Source organism: Hyperoodon ampullatus (genome assembly GCF_949752795.1).
Source record: "Hyperoodon ampullatus genome assembly, chromosome: 11".
NCBI classification, from domain to species: Eukaryota; Metazoa; Chordata; class Mammalia; order Artiodactyla; family Ziphiidae; genus Hyperoodon; species Hyperoodon ampullatus.
In genome coordinates this window covers 96273472-96297261 of record NC_136924.1, presented here as the reverse complement: position 1 = coordinate 96297261, position 23790 = coordinate 96273472, and the positions used below count along the sequence as shown (strand labels likewise).

General features: G+C 59.2%; 2 protein-coding genes and 1 long non-coding RNA gene across 3 annotated transcripts; 2 read left to right on the top strand and 1 right to left on the bottom strand.

Annotated features, from left to right (window-relative positions):
* Positions 1-49: 49 nt before the first annotated feature.
* PTPN6 (protein tyrosine phosphatase non-receptor type 6) lies at positions 50-15092 on the top strand (the record flags this gene model as incomplete). The annotated part of the gene is made up of 16 exons (XM_079714532.1): positions 50-63; positions 5117-5239; positions 5439-5633; positions 8112-8301; positions 8458-8574; positions 8661-8774; positions 8932-9028; positions 9413-9492; positions 9667-9816; positions 11227-11358; positions 11470-11624; positions 13727-13794; positions 13894-14045; positions 14144-14235; positions 14592-14732; positions 14862-15092. 15 exons carry the CDS (start codon positions 50-52, stop codon positions 14704-14706), a joined length of 1794 nt encoding a protein of 597 aa, XP_079570658.1. The 3' UTR covers positions 14707-14732; positions 14862-15092.
* Positions 15093-18083: 2991 nt separating this feature from the next.
* Positions 18084-18967, top strand: LOC307060156. The gene is made up of 2 exons (XR_013811145.1): positions 18084-18664; positions 18785-18967. It is a non-coding gene; the product is annotated as an uncharacterized lncRNA (long non-coding RNA).
* A 993-nt stretch (positions 18968-19960) lies between these two features.
* PHB2 (prohibitin 2) lies at positions 19961-23589 on the bottom strand (the record flags this gene model as incomplete). The annotated part of the gene is made up of 8 exons (XM_079714541.1): positions 23368-23589; positions 23120-23204; positions 22728-22807; positions 21659-21843; positions 21100-21229; positions 20894-20997; positions 20403-20480; positions 19961-20041 (listed from the first exon to the last, which is right to left on the bottom strand). The coding sequence occupies exons 1-8, from the start codon at positions 23492-23494 to the stop codon at positions 19961-19963; spliced, it is 870 nt and encodes a 289-aa protein (XP_079570667.1). The 5' UTR covers positions 23495-23589.
* Between the last annotated feature and the right edge of the window lie 201 nt (positions 23590-23790).

The following is a 23790-nucleotide window of genomic DNA, read 5'->3' as shown; positions in this document are numbered from 1 at the left end:
CCCCGCCCCCTGTGGCCATCTGCCTGTGACTCCCTACCCCTCTGGGGAAATGCTGTCCCATGGGTAAGTCCCCTGCTCCGCTTGCGTATCATGGTCTCCTGTTCATTTGGGAGGGAGGAGCAGTGTTCCTGCTCACTCCTGACAGGTGTGTGACCACGAGTGCGACCCGCCCCTGCCCCCTGCCCTGGGTCTGCTTCCTCGAAAGATGTCAGGAACTCCGGGCCCATTCGTAGCCCTCCGCACCCCCCTCCCCCCCCACCCCCCGCTTCTCTAGCACTTCCTCCCTGATAGATGCATATTTCTTCTCACCATTGCATTTCTCCCTTCACCCTCTGGTCCCCTGCTTCTGCCATCTGCTTAGGATCTGTCCCCCTGGGGAGCCCATGTCACCTGAAACATTACACGTCTGAAAGGCGAATCTGAGAAGGCTCCCCTGTTTCCACTCAACTTCCCAGTATCCTTCATTCAGATTTCCTTCAGTTTCCCTTCACTCCTCTGCGTCAGTTCATTCAACAGATACCTGTTGAGCGTCTGTTATACGCCAGGTGCTTTTTAAAGTGCTGCCAATACTGTAGCAAACGAGAGACACGGTCCCTGCCCTCACGGAGCTTCACTCACTCCAGTGGAAGGTGACAGACTGCCCAAGGAACCCACTAAATAGGATAATTGCAGGTTCTCAGAAGTGTTACCCAGAAAATGAGACAGCTTCACGTGCTAGTAAGTGACTGGGGTGCCAGTGGTGTCACTGGCTGGAGGGGGCAGGGAGGGCTTTCCTGAGGAGGTGACATAGAAGCTGTGACCTGGAGGGGGAGCCAGGCTCCAGTGCCCCTGGGCGGAGGGAACGGCCAGTGCAAAGGCCCTGCTGTGAGAACAAACTAAATGACAGTGCCTGCAGCAGAGTAGGCCAGTGGGGAGGGCCGGGACAGACCGGGCCTTGCTGGAGTTTGGATGCTACAGTGAGGACCTGCTTGGTGTGTTGGTGAGTTGATGGGTTGGTCACCCCTGAGTCCTGCAGGTTCTTGCTTCTCACACTGACATCTGCCCTGGGGTGTGCCCTGCCTCCCCCAGTGCACACCTTGTCTCCTTCAGCCCTGATGTCAAGGTTCTGATTGAGTTGTCTGGTCCCTGATCCCTTCCGCACTCCCGCCTCGGTCGTTTTCCTACCAGGTGGTTGGCAAGGCCTCTCCTGGGACAGAATCCTTCCTTGGGTCCCCAGCCTGGCCCTGTGAGGCCCTCTGCCATGGGTCCCAGCCTCTGAGAGCTCAGCTCAGCCACAGTGCCCTGCTCACACCCAGCGCTGCTCCAGTGGGTCCTGTGCCTGCCATCCGGGGGGCCTTTCCAGATCCTGCCTTGCAGGAGTGCCGGCCCCTGTGGCCTCATCATGGGCTGTGCCAGTGCCCTGCCTCCTCCAGCAGTGGTTGGTGTGGTGGGATGGGCAGTGGCCTCACGTCAGTCAGCCTTGGTTTGTTGCCTTCCCCTTACTAGCTTGTGACCCTGGGCAAGTTACTTCTCTGAGGCTTAGTTTTTGTTTCTAAAATTGGGCTAACAAGACCTACTAAATAACGTTGGCATGTGGATTAATAATGTCACATAAAAGCTGTTTGTGCCAAAAACTTACTTCATATTGGTCTTTTGTATCAGTATTTGGGAAATATTGTTAAGCTCATTTATCAGGTAGGGATACTGAGGCTCAGGGAACTTCAAGAACTTTCTAGATATTATTTCACCTTCTTTGCTCTTCCAGACTGCCTGTCTTTCTGCATCCCCCTTGATCTTCATCTCTACCTTTATTTCCTTGCTTTCCAAGTGAAGAATTTTCTCTTTGGAATTAGTAGGCCCTTACTTTTGTAACTCTCAGCTTTCTGGAGCCTGTTTTCCTCCCTTAAAAAAAAATTCAGAAAAATAATTCCTACATCACGGGGATGTCTGAGGCCCAAATGGGATTGTGTGTGTGTGCAAGTGCTCTGTGAACTCCAGAGCACTTATGTCAAGGGAAGGGAGGTGCTTCTTATTTATTTTCCTGCCAGAGGACAGCAGAGACAGTACATCTCATCCTGGTGTCTGTCTGTCTTCTGGCTTGACCCCCTTCAGAGAAATTCCTGCTTCTTCCATGGTCAGGAGTTTCTGGGTTCCTAGTTAGTTCCTCTCCACCAAGTGGTATAAGCTCCAGAAGGAGAGTGGCTTGTGGCCAGGGTGCAGGGAGTGTTTAGTGTCGAGCATGGACCTGCAGCTTCGTGTGTGGTCAGGATGCGGTGTCCACAGGTGGGTGTTTGCACCCAACCAGGTACGTGCGTAGGTGGACGTGGATGGTGAGGTGCATGTAGTGGGACTGTGTGTGCATAAGTGGATGCTTGTGTGCTTGTGTGTGTGTATACTCATCTGTATATGACAAGCAGGGTGTGCATGTGTAGGACCGGACCTGGGCTTGTGACCATGTATGTGCACGGGTCTGGATGAGCTTGGTTATTGGACACATACTCTGTGTGAGGCATGGTGCTAAGTTTTGACCACTTGGAGGTGAGCCAGACTGGCAGCGGACCCTCTGTGGTGGAGAAGCCAATGTCCACCTCCTTCCTGCCCCCTGCTGTGGGGGTGAGTTCATGGTCTTTCAGGGCGGCTGTCCAAGGCTGGAGGTAGTCAGTATTAGACCATGCAATAAACAGACCAAGCAAGGCTCCCAGGGCCCCAGAAAGAGGCGGAAAAAAGAAGCCCTTCTTGGGGTGGGGGGAAATTGATGTTCAAAAAATGATAAAGTAGCCAACATAAGAAATAGACTTTTGTTGGGCTTGAGCACTTTGTTATTTATTATCCTTATTTTTTGAGGCACATGCATGAATATTAAATATCACATTTATTCCGTCCGTGTGTACACCACTCAGATCGCGATGTAGAGCATTCCCAGTACCCCAGAAGTGTCCCAGGAATTGCCATCTCCCAGTCAGTTTACTTATTTTTATAAAGGTAATACATGCCCATGATATAACCTTCAAAAAGGTGGAAGGGAGAAGGAGAGGTCCCTCCCAGCCCTCTCCTCCAGCCACCTGGTCCCCCTCCCTAGGGAAGCCACCAACAAGAGTTTCTTGCGTCTGTTTCGTTGGGCTTCTTTCCTCTTGCTTTGGTTTGGGGATGTTTGTGTTTGTGTTTGGAATTACAGGGAGCATGACAAGCTTTTAGTGTTAGGGCCTCTCCGGGTCAACCGGCCCTGAGAATAAGCCCTGGCAGGCCCTGCACCCCCAGCCCCAGTCCCAGGAGACAGGCCTCTGGTCAGAGTCCCGAACTCCAGCGGACTCAGATCAGACCCCCTTGGCAAGAACCTACGGCTCAGGCATAGGGTGGACGCACCCATGGGGGCTGGTGGCTCTGCCCACACCTACTTCCCTAGGTGTGCTCCTTACCTGAATGCAGGGTTGGGGCCAGATGGATGGGCCAAAGCCTGAGGACAAGAAGCAGAGAAGGTGCAAGTTGGACAGGGCATAGGGGTCATTCTGTCTATCCCTTTGCCCCAGGGCACCTCTTCAGCTATGTGTGTCAAGGGAGGGGAGGGCATCCCTCTGTAGGCATCTTCCCGGCCTTGGCAATTACGGAGTCTCCCCCTCCCACTGCGACCTTAATGGAAGAGTCTCCCAACCTCTGTTGTTTTTTTTTTTAGCTTTTTTTTTTTTATTTTACTTTTTAAAATATTTATTTATTTTTTGGCTGCGTCAGGATTTAGTTGGGGCGTGCGGGCTCTTCGCTTAAGTTGTGGTGCGTGTGTGGGCTTCTGTCTAGTTGTGGCAGGCATGGCATGGGGGATCTTAGTTCCCCAACCAGGGATCGAACTGGCGTCCCCTGCATTGCAAGATGGAGTCTTTTTTTTTTTTAATTTATTTTTAATTATGTTATTTTATTTATTTGTTTTTGGCTGCATTGGGTCTTCGTTGCTGCACGCGGGCTTTCTCTAGTCGCGGCGAGCGGGGCTACTCTTTGTTGCGGTGCGCGGGCTTCTCACAGCGGTGTCTTCTCTTGTTGCAGAGCACGGGCTCTAGGTGTGTGGGCTCAGTAGTTGTGGCTCGTGGGCTCAGCAGTTGTGGCTCGCAGGCTCTAGAGAGCAGGCTCAGTAGTTGTGGCACACGGGCTTAGTTGCTCCGCAGCATGCGGGATCTTCCCGGACCAGGGCTCGAACCCGTGTCCCCTGCATTGGCAGGCGGATTCTTAACCACTGCGCCACCAGGGAAGCCCCAGCTCTTTATTTTTTTTATTGGAGTACAATTCCAACCTCTGTTCAAACTTTGCAGCCCTGAGGCCTGGCATACAGTAGCTAAAATCACCGGCTTTGGAACCAGGCCGTCTGGTTTGCATCCTGGCACCGCCACTTACTGACTGTGTGACCCTGGGTGAGCTCCCTACACTCCCCGAGCCCCAGGTTCCTTGTCTGGAAAATGGGCATAACGAAGGTACCTGCTTCATGGGGCTATGGTGATGACACATCCGATAAGGCATGTAAATATCATACAGTACAGTGCCTGGCATACAGACTCCACTAGTGACAGCTGCCACCGTCACCATCATCAGTGGCGTGGACCAGGGAAGGCTGCGTGGAAGAGGCTGGCGGAGCAGGAGTAGACGGCGCGTGACTGGGCGGCTTCCCACATGCCGAGCGTGATCTGCGCCCGGAGTGCGCCAGGCGCACGTGTGTCCTTACTCGGGCGTCCCCCCATGTGTGGAGGGCCACGCTCCCGAGGCCTTTGATGGCAGGCGTGTGGGAAGTGGGCCCCCCCGCGTCCACTGCCACCCTGCGCAGCTTCTCCCCACTCTGCTCTAAAACGAGAAGTAGAGTGAGTTCCCCCAAGGGGTCGGCCGCGCCCCTTCCTGTCCCCGCCCTGCCGGCTGCCCCAGGCCAGTGGAGTGGCAGCCCCAGAACCAGGACCGCGGTGGTGAGGTGACCTGGGCGCTGAGAGCCTCGGGAGGTTTAGCCCCAGCGTTCTCCGCCTGCCCGGACTCAGCGGCTCCACCCTGTTGCCTGCAACCCCTTCCCCCCGGGCACCCCCAGGATGGTGAGGTAAGGGCCGGGGACCCTGAGTAGGCAGGAGGTGGGGTGCCCCAGGGCCCTCTCCTCACCGCCCTCCCGGCCTCCCAGGTGGTTTCACCGAGACCTCAGTGGGCTGGATGCCGAGACCCTGCTCAAGGGCCGAGGGGTCAACGGGAGCTTCCTGGCTCGGCCCAGTCGCAAGAACCAGGGCGACTTCTCCCTCTCCGTCAGGTGGGTGGCCCGAGGCTCTAGCGGGGGCCAGGACTTGGCCTCTCACTCTGGTTGCCCAGGCCCCAGCGCGCCCCGGCCCTGTGTGTGTCCACCCCGCCCCCGTGTGCGCTCCCTGCCCAGGACCCCCGCCCATCCCCCACGCCGCCCCCACCTCCACTCTCGCATCCACCGGCCTCACCGCTGCCCCGGTGCCCTGCAGGGTGGGGGATCAGGTGACCCACATTCGGATCCAGAACTCGGGGGATTTCTACGACCTGTATGGCGGGGAGAAGTTCGCGACGCTGACAGAGCTGGTGGAATACTACACGCAGCAGCAGGGCGTCCTGCAGGACCGCGATGGCACCGTCATCCACCTCAAGTACCCGCTGAACTGCTCAGACCCCACCAGTGAGAGGTGAGGGGCTTCGCGCCCTGGCCCAGCCCACGGAGAGGTGGGCTGGCCTCCACCCCAAGTGCCCCTCCCCCCCCGCCCCCCGCTCCTTCTCAGGGCTCTGTGGGCCTCTTCCCTCCATGTGATCCTGGGGCCCCTTTCCATCAACCCCTGAGGAAGCCAGAGAAGGTCACCTCGCCCTTCTCTAGGGTCCCTGTCTGCCAGCAGCCCAGACTCTACTAGTGCCCGAGAGGCCACTCGTCGTGGCTGTGTTCCCAGCAGTCTGGCTCTGTTGTTAGAAAGAACTTCTTACCTGGAACAGAATCTACCCTCCTGTTCCCTCCCCAGCGGGGGTTACTACAGGGACAGGCTGATGTCGAGGAAGAGCATAGGGACCAGCGTTTCTGAGGACACTTGGTGCCTCATCCCAGCAACCCCGTGAGGACGGGTCTGCCCTCTTGGGCTGGGTGGAGCTGGACGAGTCCCTTGACCAGAACCCAGATCATTGAAAACTGTGTGATGGGTGTGTAGTGTAAGGGGCCTAGTACCTGGGCACAGGGTAATACTCCAGGCATCTTTTTGGCTCCAAAGATGTGGTCCCCCAAACCGGGCTGGCTGCTTCCCATGCAGTCTCCGAGTGCACGGGTGGAGGGTGGTGGGACCCTAACGCTCAGCAGGACGTGGTGGCTCATTTTATAGCTTCATCTCCATGACAGCTCCTATTAAGGGGAAGGCAGCTGAACAACTCTGGGTTTTTTTTTTTTTCACACTCCTGGGGCCAAGTCAACTTGCCCTTGTCCTGTATTTGCGTATCGATTGTTGAAATGATTCTGCACTTTGATTCTGTCTGCTTTCAGTCTCTCTGACATGCATGCGTCCCAATGTGCATTCATATTTTTTTCAAGTCAGTGATTGAAACTTAGCCCTGGATGAGGCTGAGATAAAGGCCCTGGGGCCCAGCCCTGGAGACCTCTTTCCCGTGAACATGGAGCCACTGATCCCCTTCCTGTGAAGTTACCTCTTCTAGGAGGGAAGCCACAGTGATGACCTTGCTGGTGGCTGCCCTACCTTGGTGTCTGCCTCCTCTTGCCCTTTTCCTGCACCCCACCTGCAACATTTCATGGGGATTTTCCACCCAGACTCTTGAGCTCTTCATGTCCTGGCTTCCTCCTCGTCCTGGCCAGGATCTGCCCTGCTGGCTGCTGCAGGAAGAGGGTGGAGCTGGAAGAGGGATGGAGCTGAGCAGACCCCCTGGGAGGGGCCCGAGGCCTGGGTTCCAACTGGGGCTGGGCGAAGTGGAGGACCGAGGACCGAGGGAATCAGGACCAGGGCAGCTGACTCTAAGAGGCCCCTTTGGTTACCCGGGCCAGGAGGCCCCGGCTCACCCTTGACCCTGGGAGTGTGCGGAGGAGGCTCTTTCTCCAAACCTCCACTTGTGTTCTCGCAGCTGCCCCACCCCCTCTGCGGGAATTTGCATTTGTCCTCTCACTGGCTAGCTCTCCCCTGTGGTCAGCCTGACATTTGCATGGAAACTTCCTCATCCTGGGGCCTGGGGGAAGCGGGTTAGCCCCCTCTCCATAGCCCTGGGGACCTGGCCTATCCCCGAGTGATGGGATGGGGTGGCCCAGGGGGTCCTGGACAGGGCAGGAGACTCTGGAAGTCTCTGAGCTGCAGTCTCCTTGGGGCAGGAGTGAGATGGGGCGGGACAGACGGCCCCCTCCCTCCTTCTCCCCATTCCTGCGGTTGGAAAATGCCCCCCCTCCCCTGGTCCCTGGGCTGAGGAAACCTCACAACCTCACTTCTCACTCTCTCCCCAGAAGGAGTTTTGTGTTTTTTCCATCACGTGGTTTCCTGTGGGGCTGGGCATTGCGGGGCTACAGTTTCCTCCTGGGAAGGGGGTGTGCTGTGGGGAAAGGTCCTAGTTCTGCTTTCTGCCCCTATGAGCCCCTCTGAGCCCCTCTAACAGCTCGTTCAGTGACATCATCCCAGGCACCCCAGAGCCCCCAAACCACTCTTACGCAGCGGGGTTGTCTGCCTTCCCGGCCCCCCTGGGGGACTTCTCCCCATCATGCCTCCCTTGTGACTTCCGTCTCTCCCATCCCCAGCACTCTCTGTGGTTTGGCCTCTGCATTTGTTCCCCTAGCCCAGCCCTGTCTTTCATGGAGACCCTTCCTGGGTTTCTCCCCTCCAAATATTCTGGATATGGCCTGCCTGTCTGCCTTTGTCTTAAACTTTCAGAGGTGGGCCTGCTTAGAAGTCCTGAGGCTCGCCTCTTATCAGCAAGGGCCTTGGGCCAGTGTGCAATCACCCAGCCTCAGTTTCTTCATCTGCAGAATGGGTGGTATCTACCTCTCAGCATTTTTGTGATGGTGGTGGATTTGAAAGCATATAGCAGAGTGCCTGCACGTGGCAGGTGCCTGGTCTCCCTGCCCCCTCCGTGAATGTCTGCCCAGCACCTGCCCCTGGCCTCGGTCTCACCTCCCCGGATGCTGTCTTCTCTAGGTGGTACCATGGCCACATGTCTGGAGGGCAGGCAGAGACACTGCTGCAGGCCAAGGGTGAGCCCTGGACTTTTCTCGTGCGTGAAAGTCTCAGCCAGCCTGGAGATTTTGTGCTGTCCGTGCTCAGCGACCAGCCCAAGGCTGGGCCGGGCTCCCCGCTCAGAGTCACCCATATCAAGGTCATGTGTGAGGTAAGGCATCTGGGTAGTGGGGCGGCATCCTGCTTGGGGTCCATCTGTGCTCCAGCGTTGCCCGTGGGGAGGGTCAGCCCAGGCTTCGGTCTGAGGCTGGGGGTCCAGGGAGGGAGACTCGGGTCCTGAGAGGTGGCCTGACTCGGCCCCCCTCAGGGTGGACGCTACACAGTGGGCGGTTCGGAGACCTTCGACAGCCTCACGGACCTGGTGGAGCATTTCAAGAGGACGGGGATCGAGGAGGCCTCGGGCGCCTTCGTCTACCTGCGGCAGGTGAGGGGTGGGCCTGGCTGCCTCCTTCCTTCCCCTGAGCTTCTGAGCTCTAGAAGCGGCTGACTTCTCGCCCTCCCTCACCCCAGCCATACTACGCCACGAGGGTGAACGCAGCTGACATTGAGAACCGGGTCTTGGAACTGAACAAGAAGAAGGAGTCGGAGGACACGGCCAAGGCTGGCTTCTGGGAGGAGTTTGAGGTGCGTGATGGGACCAGCAGGGCAAAGGGCCTGGGGTCCCAGGCAGACCCCGCCCCCTCTCTCCCCGCCCCTTACCCTGATCTGCCCCACGTCCTCGCCACCCGTGGACGGCCCTTCTCCAGGGCCTGGGGCTCCATTTCCCCCTCTTGCCTCACAGAGTCTGCAGAAGCAGGAGGTGAAGAACTTGCACCAGCGGCTGGAAGGGCAGCGGCCAGAAAACAAGAGCAAGAACCGCTACAAGAACATCCTTCCGTGTGAGTGCCCTGTCCCTGGGCAGCCTCCAGCCCTCCCCCATCCATTCACCCAGGAGGCTCCCCTTCCGCCCGCCGACCTCGCCCCATCTCAGGGGGTCTCTTCCCCCAGCTCAAGGGGGGACCCCTCTCCACCCGCAGTAGAGCCGCCCCTCCTCCAAAAAGCCTCCGCTCCTCCCAGAGGGGCCTCCGGCACCCCGCCCCCACCCCCTTCCTCCTCTGAAACCTCCAGCCCCACCCCACACAGATCCCTCCCCCCCATACAGATCCCCCGTCCCCGCCTGCCCGCCGGGCTCTGAGAGCCCGTGGCTTCTGGGCAAGAAAGGCCTGGAAACTCGGGAAGGGTCTGACCCACGCCTTTCTTGCTTCCTCTCTGCCCGCTCCCAGTCGACCACAGCCGAGTGGTCCTGCAGGGACGCGACAGTAACGTCCCTGGGTCCGACTACATTAACGCCAACTACGTCAAGGTGGGTGTGCCCGCCGGTCATGGGGGAGGGGGGACTGGGCCCTGGGGACCCCCATTCACGGGGGGGCTGTGTCCAAAGATGCACAGGCGAAGCCAGAGCTGTGGCCTTGGGTGGCTGAGGGTGGCAGGGGTGCGAGGGGCTCATAGCCCTGCGTGTCTCTGCACCCGCGTCCAGAACCAGCTGCTAGGCCCTGATGAGAATGCTAAGACCTACATCGCCAGCCAGGGCTGCCTGGAGGCCACGGTCAACGACTTCTGGCAGATGGTGTGGCAGGAGAACACCCGTGTCGTCGTCATGACCACCCGGGAGGTGGAGAAGGGCCGGGTAAGCCGAGCCCCCCAGTAGTCGTCCACCACCATTAAGCCAAAGAGACTTGGGGCACCTCGGAGGGCAAGGGTCCTACCTTGTTGGGAAACTGAGGCACGAGGTCTGGGTACACGCTGACTCCCGGACCCCTGCGTCCCACCCTGGGCTCCCCTGACCACCAGACCCAGATTTCCAGTGGCCTCTTTCCTTAAAGTGTCCCTCCGTCCCGCTCTGGGCAGCAGCCCTCCCTGTCCCCTCGGCCTCATAATACTCTCTGGAGTCAGCCCCCAACCCTCACGCCACGGGCAAGCTACCTCCCTGCCTGCAGGCTGCCCCCTTCCCACGGCACCGTCTGCAGTGGAGTGGCCGTGACCCGTGCAGAGCACACACTGCACCAGGCTGCTCCCTCTGAGAACCCTGCCACGGCTCCCAGCTGCCTTCAGAGCAGTCGCACTGCCGGACCTGGCGCTCAGGCTTGGTGGCTGCCCTCCAGCCCTCGCCGCCTCTGGCCGGCCAGGGTCCCTAAGGCTTCCATGCCTCTGCACGAGCTCATTTCCGCTAGGGACCGACTTCCTGGCTCTGGGATCTCTCTGCCTCACTGACTCCTCACATTTTTTTCTTTTCTTTTTCTTTCTTTCTTTCTTCCTTCCTTCCTTCCTTTCTTTTTGGCTGTGTTGGGTCTTCGTTGCTGCGTGTGGGCTTTCTCTAGTTGCAGTGAGCGGGGGCTACTCTTCGTTGCAGTGTGCGGGCTTCTCATTGCGGTGGCTTCTCTTTGTTGCGGAGCACGGGTTCTAGGCACGCGGGCTGCAGTAGTTGTGGCATGTGGACTCAGTAGTTGTGGTTCGCGGGCTCTAGAGCGCAGGCTCAGTAGTTGTGGCGCACGGGCTTAGTTGCTCCGAGGCATGTGGGATCTTCCCGGACCAGGGCTCGAACCCGTGTTCCCTGCATTGGCAGGCGGATTCTTAACCACTGTGCCACCAGGGAAGCCCGACTCCTCGTTTTTTGAAGACCCAGCTCAAATGCTCCCTCCCCTGTGAAGCCGTCCCTGCTTTCCCCCGTTCCTGAGAGGGAGGATTAGTCTTTCCCTCCCCCTTGCTCCTCAGCGGCTTTGGTTCCCCGCTCACCTATCTCTCTGTGAGCTCCTGCAGGCACAGGGGCATAGACTGCGTCTTACTTGTGTCTGTAACTCCAGCCCGGTTTGCACAGCTTCAGGTTCGGTGCGTGTGCCAGCCAACGTGCACTGAATGACTTGTCAAGTGACTGGCGAGGTCTCACCACCTGTAAGAGGCCGAGCCAGGCCCTATGTCTCTGACTCTCGGCCATTTCATCTGTTCATCCACTGGATGCTGACGGGGCCATCACCAGGGACTCAGGCCCTGCTCGAGGTGGGCACAGGCCTCAGTCCCCACCTTCACCCTCCCTTTTCAGAACAAATGTGTCCCATACTGGCCAGAGATGGGCACTCAGTGCGTTTATGGACTCTACGCTGTAACCAACTGTGGGGAACACGACACAGCTGAGTACAAACTCCGCACCTTACAGGTCTCCCCGCTGGACAATGTGAGTGGCCCCTGCCCCATGCCCGGGGCCCTCCTCACACCTGTTCTCTTTGGTTGGATTGAATGAGGCCATGCGCGGGAGCAGGGGGCACTGACTATGTCCTTGACCCAGGGGGACCTGGTTCGGGAGATCTGGCACTACCAGTACCTGAGCTGGCCTGACCACGGGGTCCCCAGCGAGCCTGGGGGTGTCCTCAGCTTCCTGGACCAGATCAACCAGCGGCAGGAAAGTCTGCCTCACGCAGGGCCCATCATCGTGCACTGCAGGTGAGAAGAATAATAACGATGGTGTTAGTAATAATAATCAAAGTAGTAGCTGGCAAGTGAGTACTGCTAAGTGCCATGCGCTCTTGTAAGCAATTTATATATTAACTCATTTAACGCCTCCCCTGGCCTCCACCTCTTCTGGGTTCCCTGATACTGTTTTTTGTTTCGTTTTGTTTTGGCCATGCCATGTGGCGCGTGGGGTCTCAGTTCCCCCACCAGGGATGGAACCCGCGCCCCCTGCATTGGGAGTGAGGAGTCTTAACCTCTGGACCTCCAGGGAAGTCTCTGGGTTCCCTGATGACTCCAGCCAGACCCATGGGTGGAACTTAAGCTTCAACCAAGCCCATTGTTTGATCCTGTGCCTGGTGGGGTGGGCTTCCTCAGAGACTTCCCTGGATGTAGCATCTAGTCCAACCCTGCCACATACAGATGAGGAAACAGGCCCCGCCTCTTGCCAGGTCACTGCTGGTCAAGGGGGGAGCCTGGAGCAGGACTCACGGTAGACCCAGGTCCTGGTCACTCCTGTTTTCTCAGACGTGCCTACCCAGCCGGTGTTTCTGGTGTTTCTCCTTGGGGTTGGTGTAGCTCCCCATCCCTTCTCTTTTCCATCTGCAGCCCTGGCGGCAGGCTGAGGCTTCTTCATGGCTGCAACCTATCTCTCCCTTCCCGCCAGTGCCCCCAACTCAGCCCTTGGGCTCATGCACCACACTGGCTCCACTGGAGACCCTCATGTTCATGATCAGGAGACCCCGTTCCTGCTAAGGTGGGAAGCTGAGGGGTCAGCAAGGAGGAGCAGGTGTCCCATCAGGCCTGAGAGGCAGCGTCCCGCAGACGGGCCTACTCAGCCGGCCTGGCCTGGGGGGATGGGATGGAGGCACAGGGTCCTGGACAGACGCTGCTGCTCAAAATTCCAGCTGCTCCGCTCCCTGGCTGTGCGATCTTGGGCAAAGGACTTCCCTTCTCTGACCCCCGGGTTCCTTGTCCGTAAAATCAGGGTCTTACAGGGTTGTTGTGAGTGTGAGACCCTCTCACTGTGTCTGGAATACAGTAAATGCCCAAGAATGGGAGCTGTTAATGCTTTAGTAACTCACGTCAGGCAGGGAACGGGGAAATGGGAATCTGCTCTGCCCTCTTCCCTCCCAGCTCCCTCCACGTGACCCCGGGGCCGTGAGGGCTGGGGCTCCCTCCGTCTGCCCCACCAGCAATTGTGCGTCCTGGGGCAGGGCCGGGGGGCTGCGTCTGGAGGTGCCCCCCACGTGCTGCCTCAGGGACTCTGCCTCCAGGCCGTGCCCCCCCCGCCTTCTTGAAATCCCCATGGCCTTAATTTAGACGTTACAGGAAGGAAGTGGGTGACGGGGTGTTATTTTTGACAATCTGGGTTTGACATTAGACAGTGCAACTCGGGGCATTGGCCCGACTGGCCTAGCCGACGGGGTGGGACTGGGGTCTGGGTGCCGTCCTGAGGCTCCTGGGGTCTGTTTGCCCGGGGGTGGCGGCAGAGGGTGGGGAGAAGGCAGACTTCCTGCTGCGATGCTCCCCCACGTTTCCTGAGCCCGGTGGCTCCCGAGGCCTGCTGTCTTGGACGCTGCCCTTGCCCTGCCATCAGGATCTGAAGAAAAAGGGAGACGGAGCCTTGCCGAAAGATGCTCCCGAGGCGAGGAGGCCAGCCTCGCTGGGGCCAAGGCTGTGGGAGAGGGCCGGGGAGGCCCGGAGTACCGGGGCAGCAGGCGGGCCGTGGTCGGGGAACGGGGTCCCAGATCTCCTGGGGTGGGGGGCAGAGTGACGCGCGGAAGCAGGCGGTGCAGCGCGGTGCTGGGAAGAAGGAAAGTGATGGGTGTCCGGGGAGCAGCGTCTTAGCGCCCGAGAGCCAGGTTCTGTCCCCAGACCCCTTGGCTGGAGTGATGAGCACGGGTGCAGAGTTGGACAGACTCTACCCTGCCTACCCTCGCAATGACCCTGCCTGGTGCCTGCGTCTCCCGTCTCGGCCTGTTCCCTAAGCCCCGCCCCTGCCGGTGCTGTGCTGACACCCCGCCCCCGCTGCCCTGCCGCCGCTTCCCGGCTCGTGCAGGCTGGGCCTCTGATGGTGCCCCTTCTCTCCCCAGCGCCGGCATTGGCCGCACCGGCACCATCATTGTCATCGACATGCTTATGGAGAGCATCTCCACCAAGGGTGAGGGTGACCTGTGGGAGACGCGGGGCGGGGCGGGGAGCGGCCCCCGTGTCCACCACCTCTGTCCAGGGCCTGACGTCCAGCTGCCCTCCCTGCTAGGCCTAGACTGTGACATCGACATCCAGAAGACGATCCAGATGGTACGGGCCCAGCGCTCGGGCATGGTGCAGACGGAGGCGCAATACAAGTTCATCTACGTGGCCATCGCCCAGTTCATCGAAACTACCAAGAAGAAGCTGGAGGTCATGCAGGTGCGGGCGGAGCATGGCCTGGAGGGGCCGAGGGGGGGCAGTGGGCATTGTCCGGTGCTGCTGGGACCACCGGCCTCCCACCACACTTCTTCCCACAGTCCCAGAAGGGCTGGGAGTCGGAGTACGGGAACATTACCTACCCCCCAGCCATGAAGAATGCCCATGCCAAGGCCGCCCGCACCTCCTCCAAGTGAGTGGCCCCACCTCCCACCTCCCAGCGTCTGCCCCTTTCTCTTCTCCAGCCCGACCCGTCCTTTCCAGGGAGGTTCGGGTTAAAGTTCGAGCTTGGTTCTTACAACCTGTGTTCACGAGTGTCTCCTGAGTGCCCTCCACGTGGGGCCTGTGCTAGGCACTGATGTGTGAGATGGAGCCTCTGCCCTCAAAGGAGCTTCTAGTCTAGTGTAAGGACACTGTCAGGACTGGTCTCCTCGCTCTCCTGGCCTCAGTTTGCTCACCTGTGAGATGGGGGTGGCCCCGAAGGGCTGCTGGTGCTGGAGGCCCCTGCCCTGTCTCCTGACTGCCCGCACCTGCCTGCCCCGCCTGCAGACACAAGGAGGACGTGTATGAGAACGTGCACAGTAAGAACAAGAAGGACGAGAAGGTGAAGAAGCAGCGGTCGGCGGACAAGGAGAAGAGCAAGGGTTCCCTGAAGAGGAAGTGAGCTGGGCCTGTCCTGGGGCGGCCATGGTACGGCCCCTCCCTGGCCTGCCCTCAGGGGCCCCCAGGCTCGGTGCTCTCCCTGGGATGGACGGGGCGGCTGTGGCCTCACCCTGTCTTCCCAACCCAACCAGACCTGTGTCTTGTCCCCCCCTCCAGGTCCAACCCCCTCTGATCCCTTCCTTCCCTGTCTCTGCAGCCTCAGGCCCGTCCCTGCAGAGGCCTCCAGTGGAAGACCCAGAGCCTGAACCTCGGAGCCTGGCCCCCCATTCCATTGTAATTTAAATGGCCACGTCCCCAGCTCCCTCTCCCAGCCCCTGTATATAGCCCAGCAAGGCCCCTGGCAGGGCCAGGCCCTTCTCTTGTAAATAAAGCCTCTAGGTCACTGTGTGTGGGTCTCTAACTCCGTGTGCCTGGGCGGGAGGGGGAGGCGGGCAGGGAGTGCTACATGTGGACACAGAAAGCCGGGCCTTCACAGTCTGACACACGAGTGTGAGTGTGGGTCACGTTCCGCCGTCTCGTCCCTTTAAAGTGGAGGATGATCCTGCCAGGGTGGTTGTGAAGATCACGGAGATCAGGGATGATGAAATTCGTTACACTCTTGCTATGTGTCAGGCGCTGTTGAAAAGACTAAAAGTGGCTATGGAACCGAGGTACCTGTATCATTCCTATTTTACAGTGGGAGAAACACACACAGAGAGATTAAATAACTTGCTCAAGGCCACAGGACTGTTGAGCAGTGAAGCTAAGATTTTATTTTAACTCAGGCCTTCTGGCCCTAGAGCCTGCATTCCTGGAGACGCAGCCAGGGTCACCCCGAGGGGGACATAACCACATTCTCCGGCCTGACTTCGACATCGGGGAGCTAAGAAGATCGATAACAACAACGGCCAGTTCACACAGGCCCAGGGCCAACCTCCCTCCCCCGGGCACCTGGTGTGCAAAGGAGTGCCACGCTCCTCCCTTTCTGGGGCTACTGAGAGCCCGTAGGCTCTTGGTCAGAGTTTCAGGTTTTTTTTTTGTTCGCTCTTCCTTCCCCTGGGTCCAGAGTGGACAACAGCGATGATTCCTTCTTTGCGTTAAGGCTTTATGTGGATTGATAATGCTAGTCTCCTGGGGAGCTGAGCCTGAGAGAGTCTGACTTGGGAAGGCCCGGTTCCCTGCTGCTGGGCCGGCTGAGGCTGGGTGGTCATTCGCTCGGCATACACTTTGTTTATTGAGCGTCCCTGTGTCCCAGGCACTGGAGCAGTGCTGGGGCGTGATGGTGAACCCGACATTTCCTGTCCCGGTGGGAAGGCAGACCCAGAAACAGTCCACAAACATTGAATAAGTACAGACAAGGATTAAGAAGGACGCAAACAAAGGTGTGGGGGGGTGGTTAGGGAGCGAGAGGGCAGAGCTGGGATTGGACGACACAGCTCAGCTCCCAGGAGCTATCGCCCTCCAGGGGGTGCGTGGGTGGAGCATCACCTGTGGGCCTCAGGGCCCCTCTCCCAGCAACGCCCTTTCTATCCCAGCTGGAGCCACACAAAAGAAAGGCTGGTCCCATCCCCTCTCACCGCCCAGCCCGGAGGGAGGCTGGGACTTGGACTCTCCAGGGCTGTGAGGTGGGTCCAAGGGCAGCTCTGCCCGGCGGGGTGCCCTGGCCCCTCTGGAGAGCAGAGCCAGGGCTGCAGGACAGCAGCTCAGAACTTGGATCGGCCGGGTCAGTGCCGACACTCCCGGCCAGCTTGGGACTCTTGGCAGGGGTGGGCACCCCAGTACTAAGGGTGAGGACAGGGAGGCGTCCCTGGGGGACCCGCCTGCCCTCCACAGGCCGGGATGTCCGGCACAGGTGGGCACGGGCAGGGGCACAAGCCAATCCCTGCTGAGCGGAGCCCTCTCTGCCCTCAGGCTCTCTGGCAGGGGCCTGGGGGAAGGGGCTAGCGGGGGTGGGAGTGGCCGTGGGGCGAGGCCAAGGAGGAAGGCAAAGGGGTCGAAGACAACCCGTCTCTCTGTCCCTCCGACACCAGGCTCCCAGGTCTGGGCCCCCGGGGCAGAGGAGGCAGGTAGGAGAGGAGAGACCACGGCCGAGGGTCCGAGGGTCGGGGCCTGCCGGGGTGACCAGGCCTCAGAGGAGGCGCCTGCGGCTGGCGCTGGGAGGGAAGGGGTTAAGGCAGCGGGGGGTGCAGCCTATGGCTGGAGGACACACCTGTGCGCAGGGGCGGCGGGCGGGGCCCAGGTAGGAGCCTGCGCTGCCCGGCAGGCGAGAAGGAAGGAGGAAGAGTGGAGGCCAGGGCGGCTTCTAGGCCTTGAATCCCGAGCCTCGATTCCTCCTCCTCTCGGCGGCCCTCAATCCCTGGGGGGCAGGCGGCCTGGTGACAGGTAAAGGCCGGTGGGAGAGGGGTCCTGGGGCTGAGCGAGGGACTGCCGGGCTGGGGGGGGTGCTGAGGGCGGTGAGCTGGTGCCTGGGGGGCAGGGAGAGGCTGCGGGGGGCGGGGGGCTTCCGAAGACTTGACCCGGCCTCAGTGGATCAGCAACCCGGGGTGGGCCTGGTGGCGGCTGCCGGGCTCACCCGGAAGTGTCCCCGGGGACACGGGCGGTGGGGGAGGGAGCCAGGGCTTCGCAGCTCCCCCGGGGCGACTGGGCGAGGACTGACGGCCCGGCCGGGCGCTGGGGTGAGGGCCCCCGTCTTACCCAGTAGTGTTTGGGTGCTGGTTGAGAGTCTCTAATACTGCCGGGTAATGATGGAGGCCCCTGCCCCGTGCCAGCGGCGCCCACCGCCCCGGGCCCCCAGCACCCAGGCTGGCCGTGACGCCCACTCCCGAGCCTCCCCCAGCCCTGGAGGCCCCTTCCTCTTGAGCAGAAGGTGCTGAGAAAGAGGTGGCCCTCGGTTGGCTGTTGGCTGGTTGCCCACGGAAGGGACACAATGGCCCCAGCCCCTCCCCCAACCCAGTGTGATTTGTCATCTGGAGGATCCAGAACCCACAGCTTGACCCTGAGCTGGGGATTGGCTCGCAGACTTTCAATAGACCTCAGCTGGCCTGCGGCCAGGGTCCTTGGAGCGACCGGCCAGCTTCAGCCCGGACGCCTGTGGCCGGCTCTGGGTCCATCTTCCAGCACAGTGTTGGATGGTCTAATGGTGAAGCTCCTAACACTGTCTGGTAAAGATGGCCCCCGGCCGGTGCCCTCGGCAATGACCTTCAGGGAGCCCTGAAGACCACGGAGGCCTCCAGACCAGCAACCTCTGACCTTTACCCCTGGGGAGCGGGGGGGTAAGTCTCTAGGAAAGGGAAACAATGGGTGGAGACAAAATGGCTGCCTCGGAGACACAGCGGGACTTGGAAACACGCTGGTTCTCTGGGCACCTCCATCCTCTTCCTGCCTCGGGAATGCGAAGGAAATAGAATGTGGATGGGACTTGGGCGGACTCGTTCTGCTCGTTCACCTCTCACCTCGGGCTTCCAGTTCCTCAGGGCTGGGGCGGCCACATCTGCTTGGTCTCCCCGTCCCTTTCATGACAGTCAACCTGCAGAGCAGGGGACAGTTAACCTACTTTCTTCAAAAACCGAAGCAGCTGAAGGTGAACCCAGGCCCTCTGCCCTCTAACCCCGCCACTAAGAATTCCAGGATTCCCGCCTACACTTTCGCCCCAGCACGGCTGGGGTGGCACGTGGGCACAGCCAGCGGCCTCGCCGGGAAGGGAGGAGGCGCCTGTCCTGTTGGGGGCCCAGGGCTGTGGGAGTGAAGAGCCCACCTCCAGAGTTCAAGCCCTGATTGAGACTGAAGTGTGGGCAGCCTGCAGCAGGCGACACGGTCCGCCAGCCGTCTGAACACGTAAAGCCCCTGATGAGCACAAGTGGTCTCCCCACAGCTGCATGGAGCCCTGTTACCAAGGCAGCAGCTCCTGTTGGGGGTCATCAGATTTTTGGTCTAGCTCAGCAAAGCCACAGCTGCTCCAGCCTTTAAAAAAGGAGATGTTGGTAAGCAAAGGGGTGATGCGGTTTAGGAGGGTGGGGTGGGGAGTGCAGCTGGCCTCGGACTCCAGGACTCGCAGTTCCCACCCTGGGTCCTGTTCTGGATCTGGCTCTGCTGGCTTCCAGGGTGAGAGCAGCAGGCCCCGGCTCTCCCTACCTGCCCTGGCCGGTGTCCTCGCGCCCCCTGCTGGAAGAGACGAAGAAGGACCCAGGAGTGCGCGGTGTGAGCGTGCGCATGCGTGCCTCCCCAGCCCAGTTCAGACACCAGAGGCTTTGACTTCAGCTTAAGTAATAAACATTTATTGAGAATCTCTGGGGTGGTCGTTGTTGCTTCTGACCACGAGGGAGGAACCAACCCTGCAGGAAATCACACACTGTCCCAACGCCCCTGGCCGACACAGGGAGGAAAGTCACTCCCCTGAAAATGGTCAGTCTTTGTTCATCCGAGAAGGGCTGGGAGGACAGATGCAGAGGGACCATCACTTGACAGCGGGGGCGGGGTAGGGCCCCAAGCTGGCTCCTCAAAAACCGGGGAAGAAAAAGATCCACTTCCTCCCCGGGGGTGGAGTTCTTGTTCAGCGGTTCACTTCTTACTCTTGATGAGGCTGTCACTGTGGAAATGAGACAGACGGTGACATTATTAGGGGACGTACCTGTGACAGGCAGGGCACCTCGGGCCACTCCCTCCTCAACTGCCCTCCTTCCTGAATGTGTGGGTAGGGAGGTGAGAAAGGTGATGTGGTGGGGAAAAGGCAGGACCCCACAGAAACAAGGATGCACCATCAACTTACCTTCCCCTGTGGACACCAGGTCACCAGATGAACAGGGAACATAGAACGACAAGAGAGAGGTACATGTGATTTGACAGTTTCATGCCCCATCCAACTCCAAACCCTCCTTTGCTCCCAAGAGAAAAAGACAAGCATGTTGGAAGCCGGGAATCTCAGGCTCTGGAAAGAAGACTTGCTCCCTGGCCACCGCCATTTCTCACCCCTGCTTTCCTAGCATCCTTCCGTGCCCCAGAGCGGCTCCCGAGGAAGACCAGCCAATATCATCTTTCACCACTTTTCACTTAAAACTTTACAATTAAAGTGCTTTTTACATGAATAATCCCATCGGATCGCATAAAATCAATCCTGTGAGATTCAAGTTAGGAATTGTCAACCCCCCACTTTTCTAACTGGTTCAGAGACGTGGTGTTTTCAAGGGTCACACGAGTAAGCTGGTAACAGGCTCCAGAGCCCAAGCGGCCAGACTCCGGCCCTTGTTCTGTGTCAACACCCCACCTGAAGGCCATGTCTCTCACCGGGTGAAACTTTCATCCTGTAGGTTCAGCACGAGGTTGTCAGCAGTGAGATAGATACGATTCTGTGATGTGGCGATCTACAGGGCAGAAAGTAAGATGGATGTTGGTACCAAGCAAAAAAGACCTTGATTCCTACCCTTGCAATTGAGTAACCACTGGTGGAACACGTGTGGGTTACGAACAGGGATGTGGCGATGTGAGCGCCGCGGTTTCTGCGCTTACACAAGGATCCAGAGCAGCGAGCAACTGTGGTGTGTTAGGTCCACAAGAGTCATGAACAAAAGGTCAGGGGCGCCCAGGGGACATCATTTTTGATGGGAGGAGGAGTGTCAGAGAAGCCAGTTTGAATAGAAATCCCAACAAGCAAGATCCTAATTCCCTCAATTCAACGTGTAGAAACATTTTCCCCCCTCAAGGCGGCCTTGAGCTCACACTCACCGTCTTGGAGATGTTCTGGGCTGCCCGGATCTTGCGCAGCTTGATGTAGCCTGGGTTCTTGCCCAGAGCTTCTCCCAGGTGAGCAGGGTGGGGTTAAGGGTTCACAAAAGGGCAGATCTCAGCTGGGGCAGCACCCTATGACTCCACTCACTCAGCCATCCTCTGGGCTGTCAGATCCAAGGTTGCGCTCAGGTGGCTCGTGCCCAGCCCTACTTTCCCCCCACCTGTAGGCCTCCCCGCAGGCAGCTGCCGGGAACTGGAGGCAGCAGCACAGATGCAGGCAAGGCCATCAGTGCTATTGATCTGCCTTACAGTGCGGAGCCAGGGCTCAGGGGCCCCACTAAGACTTCAGATCCCACCCGGCACCCCAACCCCCAGGGGTCAGAGAGCACGGTTCGCATTCGCCTTAGTCTCATCAGCCAGCCCACAGGGCCGGATGGGAAGCAGAGTGTTCCAGGGGCTGGGCTGAGAGCTCTGCGGCAGAAGGATATCATCTTGGCGGCCTCAGCCTCACCCTCGGCCTGCACGATCTTCTGCCGCTGTTCCTGCTTCGCTTTTTCCACCAAGAACTGGGCCCGCTGGGCCTCCTGCTGGGCTGTGGCGGGAGAGAACCGGGGTCACAGATGTAAGGTGTCAGGAACCCCATCCCTCCCCCTGCTTCCTCAGAAGCCCTTGCCTGACTCCTCTTCTGACTCACCCACTTGTTTAGCTTCTACAGCAGCCGTGTATTCTCGGCTAAAGCTCAGCTCAGTGATGGCTACATCATCCAGTATGAGGCTGAAGTCCTTGGCCCTCTCTGTCAGCTCCCGTCGGATCAACAAGGACACCTGGGGGCCAGGGGGAGGAGAGAGGGGCGTTGAGGGGACTGGAGAACTGAAAGGAAGGCGTGCTGCTGTGATCATCAGAATCCCAGATCTCCGGAGAACCGCAGAAAGCGCGCTATCCCTTTCTTAGTTCCTCACTAGGCCAGCTGAGCTGGGAAGGGCTTGGATCACGCTGACGCCTCCATGCCGTGCTGACCCCTCCATGCCGTACCGACCCCACACGCACGCCTGGACCACTTTTCTCCCACGCCGCCTGACACTAACTGCTATCGAGCTCCAATCTTGGCTCTCCTTGTTTCCCACGGTGGCCATCTGCACAGCTTTTGGGGGGCAACGGACCTCGGGTCACTACCCTTTCCTAACACCCAGTGTGCTGGGCCTAGGAGGGAAATGCTGATGCTACGCAGATGGTGATGGGAGCCAGAGTCAGACCTGGGCCCGCTGGGTGATCAGCTGGGAGGCGTTGAACTTGGCCACCACGCTCTTGAGCACCTCATTGACGATGGACGGCAACACACGCTCCTCGTAATCCAGCCCCAGGCGCTGGTACATGCTGGGAAGCTCCGCGGCGTTGGGTCTGGACAGCACCCGCAGGGAGATGTTCACCATCTGCAGGTCTAAGCGTGAGGTCAGCAGTGGCTGGGCAAGGCCACGGGGGCCTCACCTGGCTTCCAATCAAACCCTCCCTCCCCAAGCATTTTCTCCTCTGGCTTCTCTCTTTACCCAGGGCAATGCCCTGTGGTCTGGAACTGCCCCGCGGGGAGGAGAGTGACTCGGCACAGACCAGATGCGTCCTTGTCCACTGTCAAGTCTTCTCTACCCACAACCCTCCTCCAGTACAGCTGACCTTTCTTTTCGCTACTCTACTTTAGGCTCTGTTACACTGTACCATAATCCTGAACTAGACTGTAAGGACTTGAGAACAAAGATGGTGTTTTGTGAATCCTTGATTTCCTAGAGCCTAGGGTTTTGGGAATATTAAGCAACCTGCACTAAAAATCGTGCAAAACAGTACGTTACAGGTGAGCTACTTGCCTCATTGTGTACGTGTGTACGTGTGTGTGTGTGTGTGTGTGTGTGTGTAAGGGTTGGTCTGGGGAAGCTCAAAGGCACTGCTTCTGTGAACAGTCTAGGAGGGAACAGGTGCACCAGTGAAGAGTGCGGCCAAGTTTCCCCAGGACAGAGCGTACCAGTAGATTAATGAGTCAAAGAATTAAAAGAAAGGTTTTAAAACAAGGCTTTGATCTAGGCAGCGACTAAGACAAAGGACAAACAATGCTCTCACCGAGTTTACATTGGGGGTGGGAGGAACAGTTGAAAAATACACAAACGCACAGCGTGTCCAGAACGTACTGCTTGAACTCCAGAAGCAGGTACCTTTATTTTAGCTTGTTTGCAAAGGTGGAAACCAAGGCCCAAGAGATCTGACACTCCCATCTTGCCTAGTCTCTGGCCAGGCTCCCTTGTTTACTGCCAGTGACACCCCAGTGCCCAGACCTACCTTTGGAGCCTGTGGGGGAGGAAATTTTTCGGGGTCTGGCGCGAATGTCATAGATGATGGGGTACTGGAACCAGGGGATCCTGGAGGGGAGGGAACAGGGACATGGATTAGGAGACTACCGCTTCCCTAGTTTTGTCCGCTTTTCCTTCACCACGTGTTTCTTGGCCTGCTCCTCCTCTTAATGACCACGGTCAAAAAGAAATTCTCTTCGCCCTCCGGAGAACAACAATATGTGCTCCTGAAGATGTGGCCAGCACGCACTGTTCTGGGAGATGGGGTGAGGAGGGTAAAGAGCGGCGCGGAATCCCGCCGCTCCTCCCACAGCCATAGGTGGGTCGGCGTTCAAGGCTGAAGGGTCAGGGTCAGGGTCAGTCCGCTCTGCCCGCCATTACCTGAAGTGAAGGCCCTCGGCCAGAATGGTGTCCTGCTGCACGCCTCCGATCCGATTAAAGAAAATGGCTCTGTGCCCTCCTTCCACTGCAGGGAGAGGGGTAGGGGTCAGCCCAGGCCGGGCTCAGAGTACGTGCCAGCCTCTGGTGGGGCGGGGTGAGGGGCTGGGTGAGCGCGGGGACCTGGCGGGGCTGGGCAGGGGTCCGGGAAGGGTCGGGCGGAGTCCGGAGGGCAGGCTGAGGTTGCTCACCCGTGAACACCGACTCGCGGACGCCGTACGCCACGGCGCCGGCCCCCAGCAGCAGCTTCAGCGCCGTGCCCATGCCCCGGGGCCCGGAGGGCAGCCGTCCCGCTAAGTCCTTCAAGTTCTGGGCCATGTTCGGTCCTGAGGCCGGCGGCACCAGTGGTCCGAAGGGGGTGCCGGCCCGCCTCTACAGCTCTCCAGTTTACGGATCGCACCCTCCAACACGAGGGTCCGGACCCCAGGTGCTCGCGGGAGAAAGGGCACCGGAAGTGCGCTCCCTTCTAAACTCTCCCCCCAGCCTACGGCGGACTCGAGCTTGCGGCACAGGAAGCACGCCTCTGGAAGTTCCCTCCCCTTTCTGGAGCCCTGCCCTCCCAGAGCGGCTTCGGGAGCGCCTGCAGCCAGCCGTCGCCATTTCCGAGCGCCCAC